Raw genomic sequence first — 4,470 nt, forward strand, 5'->3', positions numbered from 1 at the left:
TTTTTTATGTTAAAGAAGTAATAAATCTAGCAAAATTAAGTTTGACATCAGAACAATCTATCACACCTTAACATTTATTTTCAAGGACACATTAGCCAAATATTGTTTGTTGATCTTGAAGACATGTTTCGTAAGACAGCACTGGGAAATCAGACCCAGATCAGTTTCACATATTCTCTTCAGATCACCTATCATCAAAGAGTAAAAACACAACCTTGGTATCAATTCATCAAAACTTTAACATCTTGAACCAACAAATCAATTTGCTTTTTCATGGCATTACCATATAGGGATCCATTGTTGTCAGGCAAAATGGCTAATAGAAGCTCCAATTCTTTTCCTTTTAGTTTATTCATACAAGCATGATAAACATGCTTCAAAGCTTTCTCTACTTGATCGGGCCTGGCCGTGTAGATTGGAATGACCGGTTCAGGATTAAATTCCTGTACAAAGACAGCATTATCATTTATATTTCTATTTAAAATAAATTTTAGTGCCATGTACGTAACGCACTACTTGCCTAAGAGAAAAAGTATAAAATGAAAAGCAAGAAATTCTACCATTCCAGATACTTGACACATTTGTGCCAAATCATTGCAAAACCCACGAGCAACACTCTCTTGGACACTACGTGAGAAGTTAATACACGCCCATCGGCTGACAGTCATCCCATTGATCATTTTCTGGATGAATCATATCAAAAGTTGTGCGATGCAAAAAGCTATATTTAGAAAGAGTTACTAGCAAATGCTTAGTAAAAATAATTCAGAAGAATCTAAATTTTGACATATATCATCCCAAAATATAGAAATAAAAACCTTGTTCATCATATTCCATTGGCCAACTTGGGGCAAACAATTCTTTTCTTTACCAGTGTCATGATATTTCAGCTGCATGTAAGAGTGGAATGCAAGTGAAAAAGTGTAAATTCCACATTTCAAGAAACAAATTTAATTTTCAAATAGCAGGAATTTATTTTACCCAGGGAGCAGGAAGTACTCTTGCCTCCACGGAAGCTAGTTTTTCACTAATTTTTATCCCAAACTCCTTCGCATATTCATCTTGTTCATATGCATTATTTTGGACAGTCTGCATTCATAGGAAACAGAACATAAAAGATCGCTCTTCTTATCTTGATCAACTCCAAGAAAAATTTGACAAGCTTCATGTACCATAAATGACCTTTATGCTATATATCCATACTCTAGATTTTCAAATAACTTAAAACTAAATAGATGGATCTACTATATTATTTACCAAAGTAAATGCTATGCCATTTTGTTTTTTGAGTTAATTGGCTCGAAAGTTTTTACTTTATCTCAATTCTCCTTTATTTTCACAACGCGCATGAAAAAATTATATTGCCATCCTTTATGTTGTTGTGATGGGTTGTAAACAGCTAAACAAAACATTTGAAATTTATTGGGTAATAAGAAAGGAAAGGTGAAGATATAAATTAGTATCACGGGGTACCTGCAGAATGTCATTTTCTCGATCGCGTGGTCTCTGGCAGGTCACCTTCAGAAGAGCAGTAATTTGTTTCTCACTCAACCTTTTTGTATATCGTTGCCCCTCAACAATTTTACAGGCCTGAGGAATGAATACCATAATACCACAAACAGAATTTTGAAAGAAAAGTAAGATAAATCTCCGCCAGAACTTAAAGTTGCTTAGTACTTCTCACCTCCATTGGCAAATAGTTTGCCTTCTTCTGGTTGCCACCTACTTGAAGGCAAGGCAGATGAGTATGCTGAATTGTAAAACCATACATTTCTTGAAAATATTCAACAACTGATTTCATGGTTGAGTTGTCGTCAACAGGAAATCTGAAGCAACATAAGTTATCTAGGTTATCACAAAGTAAGTACATAAGATCTGTACATTTAAGTAGTAATGTGCACCAGGCTTTACACTAGTTCTCTGGTGGGTTGAGATGTAATGCCAGAAACTCGATATTTCCTTCGTACATTACCACGGTGAGTCACCTCGACTTTCACTCCTCTAAGGGCCTTCTTAACCTGAAATGCAATCAAGGAACAATTTCTCACACACATACACACAAAAACAGAACAGAAATCTATTCTAGTTCTTTATATGGTTGATGTTGACATGTCGTACCTTAACACGGTCAGAATCAGATAAGGGCCTTGACAGAACATCCTTTTCTATAAGTTGGGCAACAAATTCTATAACCGGAAGAGCTTCAATAAAGGCAGCTGAAGCCATATCTGTAATGCAGAAAACAAAGAGTAGCATTAGGGAATAGGTGATGGTAATAGTGTCTAACGACACATTTTCAGCTGGATTTGAAATTCGATATTCAGTTACCAATATTAAGCGACAGGCCCATCTGGGTGGGTCTTATACTCTGGTAGAATCCACACCATGCCTCTAAGCCATCTCCAAGTCTTTGTGGTCTTCGTATTTCTGGAGAAAAGAAAGATCTCCCAACAGGGCAGTACCTTTACAAAATGTGCAATAATATTATTCAGCAATTTCCACGTGTTATTATTGAAGGCAAGAGTACTGCTTGAAGCACTTCATACCTTTTCACTGAGAGCTCTCTCAACACAATGTCGAGAATTTGAAGTGCTTCCATTGGACCATCCGCACGCTTACCAGCAAGAAACTGGCCTAAATGGTGCAAGTTTGCCTGTGCAACAAACCTGATCACAACTTTGTATTCCCTCTCTCTCCTGAAATTTTTAAAAAGTACACTTAGAGCAGTTTCATAAAGTTAACAATTGGTTGCACATTCAGAAAATATAAACAAGCTAAAGAAAATCAAGCTTTAAACACATTACTAACAACACGAAATTAGTTCCCAGTAGGCACTTGGACTGTGTCTGCAATTAATAAAGGTATTTTTAACAAGAAAACAGGCCAGTATTGCAAAAATCGCGGGTTCTTACTTTGGACAGTTTGTTCCATCGTCTTCATCAATAAGCTTGACTGTGAACTCTTTCCAAGCAAAAGGAAGCTTGCCAGCTGTGTACAAACTCTTTCTACCATCATATGCGGGCAATCTCATTCCTAAATCAGATTCTTTATACAATTTCACAAGTTCTGCAATAATAGCTCGGTTGACCATTCTCGATGCCACTTCAGGGGTTATACTTACCTGCAAAGAGCAGGATACAACAGAATACAAAATAGTAGGCATTAGAATTGCATAAAAACAATATTGATTAACTTTTATGACTCATTAATACTGGAGAACAATATTGATTAACTTTTATGACTCATTAATACTATACAAGCAAAGGAAAAGGAAATCAGAAGCCAGTTATGAGAAGAAAATAACATTACAAGTATAATTACCGTGAATGTCATTTAAGGGCCCCGATTGTTTATATATGTCACATACCATTTCACTTCCATATATATCCCTAAAATATGTCTAATTTAAATGCAGCTTATAAGAAAAACAGCTTACATCGTACTGGTTCAAATCCTTGTCCGGTAACTCGGCAAAGAAATGGTTTGCCTTCACAATGCATTTTGTCCCAATTTGCCCACACCCAGGCCTACGTGCAAAACTCAAAGACTTGCTTGATGAAGGAAATCCCGTGTCCACTTCGCACAAGTTGCTTCCGGTCCCAACTGACCCATTATCTACGGCTGGTATAATGGCTCTGGCTGGTGCAGCAGTAACCGGCTTATTCGCCACAGTGCACGGCCTTGAACTAGGTCGCATAAAGGGCTCACCCTGATCGGATTTTCTCCCGCCCCTTCCCCTTCTCCTTCCTCTAATTTTGGATGGAGGTGAGGACTGATTTTGAGGTTTGAGGTTATGGGGTTCCTGGGTAAGTCCACCTTTGCCATTTTGAGTAGTTTTGTGGTTCTTTTGAACTAAATTGATGGAGTTTTGCAAGTGGGGTTTCACAACAAAGTGCTGTTCTAAGTTTTCATTCATCTTCCTCAGAGGCATGATTATGGGATCAACACAGAATTTTCTTATTTTATCCGAAATTTCTTGACAAGATAAAACAGTTTCTCCTTCTAAATCTTTCTTATAACCCTCCAAATATATACACGGCCATCAGTACTGAAACTCCATAAACAAAGAAAACAACAAATTTCAGCAAGATTGCCCAAATTTGCAAAATATATATAAAAGTAGAAACTTAAATTTCATACGCAAAATTAAAAAACACATCACTAACGCAGAATACAGGCATTTCAAACTATGTAATAAATTCTCAAACAAAAGAATGAAATAAAAAAATTCACTGCAGACTAGTGAAGAGAATTCAAAATAAAAATTTCAGAAAAAATGCTAGAAAAAGGCTAAATAGAACTGTTTTTAACGAGAACAAATTACAAAATCCCATTATTAAAAGTACACACACGTGCACATATATTGAGATTATGTTACATAATATATACACAAATACTATATAGACATGTTTAAAAATGAAATCAAATCAAATAGTGGAAACACCTAGAAGACATTTGAATCCTGCATCT

At 36.1% G+C, this 4,470-nt stretch overlaps 1 protein-coding gene across 4 annotated transcripts in view; it reads right to left on the reverse strand.

Moving 5' to 3' along the window:
- LOC111371708 (protein argonaute 10-like) overlaps positions 1-4,102 on the reverse strand; it is an 11,583-nt gene extending 7,481 nt beyond the window's left edge. For 2 of the 4 annotated variants that reach the window (XM_022993841.1, XM_022993842.1), the window contains exons 1-13: positions 3,437-4,102; positions 2,913-3,121; positions 2,547-2,696; positions 2,329-2,462; positions 2,119-2,228; positions 1,912-2,018; positions 1,685-1,826; positions 1,474-1,590; positions 982-1,089; positions 819-890; positions 561-683; positions 284-443; positions 67-188 (exon numbers count right to left, since the gene is read on the reverse strand). In XM_022993841.1, coding sequence (XP_022849609.1) covers positions 67-188; positions 284-443; positions 561-683; positions 819-890; positions 982-1,089; positions 1,474-1,590; positions 1,685-1,826; positions 1,912-2,018; positions 2,119-2,228; positions 2,329-2,462; positions 2,547-2,696; positions 2,913-3,121; positions 3,437-3,931 — 2,049 coding nt within the window. In that variant the 5' untranslated portion in view covers positions 3,932-4,102. The remainder of the gene's footprint in view (positions 1-66; positions 189-283; positions 444-560; positions 684-818; positions 891-981; positions 1,090-1,473; positions 1,591-1,684; positions 1,827-1,911; positions 2,019-2,118; positions 2,229-2,328; positions 2,463-2,546; positions 2,697-2,912; positions 3,122-3,436) is intronic. The other 2 variants (XR_002698629.1, XM_022993840.1) reach the window with 2 other exon arrangements.
- Positions 4,103-4,470: the final 368 nt, after the last annotated feature.

Source organism: Olea europaea, chromosome 22 (genome assembly GCF_002742605.1).
Source record: "Olea europaea var. sylvestris chromosome 22, O_europaea_v1, whole genome shotgun sequence".
NCBI classification, from domain to species: Eukaryota; Viridiplantae; Streptophyta; class Magnoliopsida; order Lamiales; family Oleaceae; genus Olea; species Olea europaea.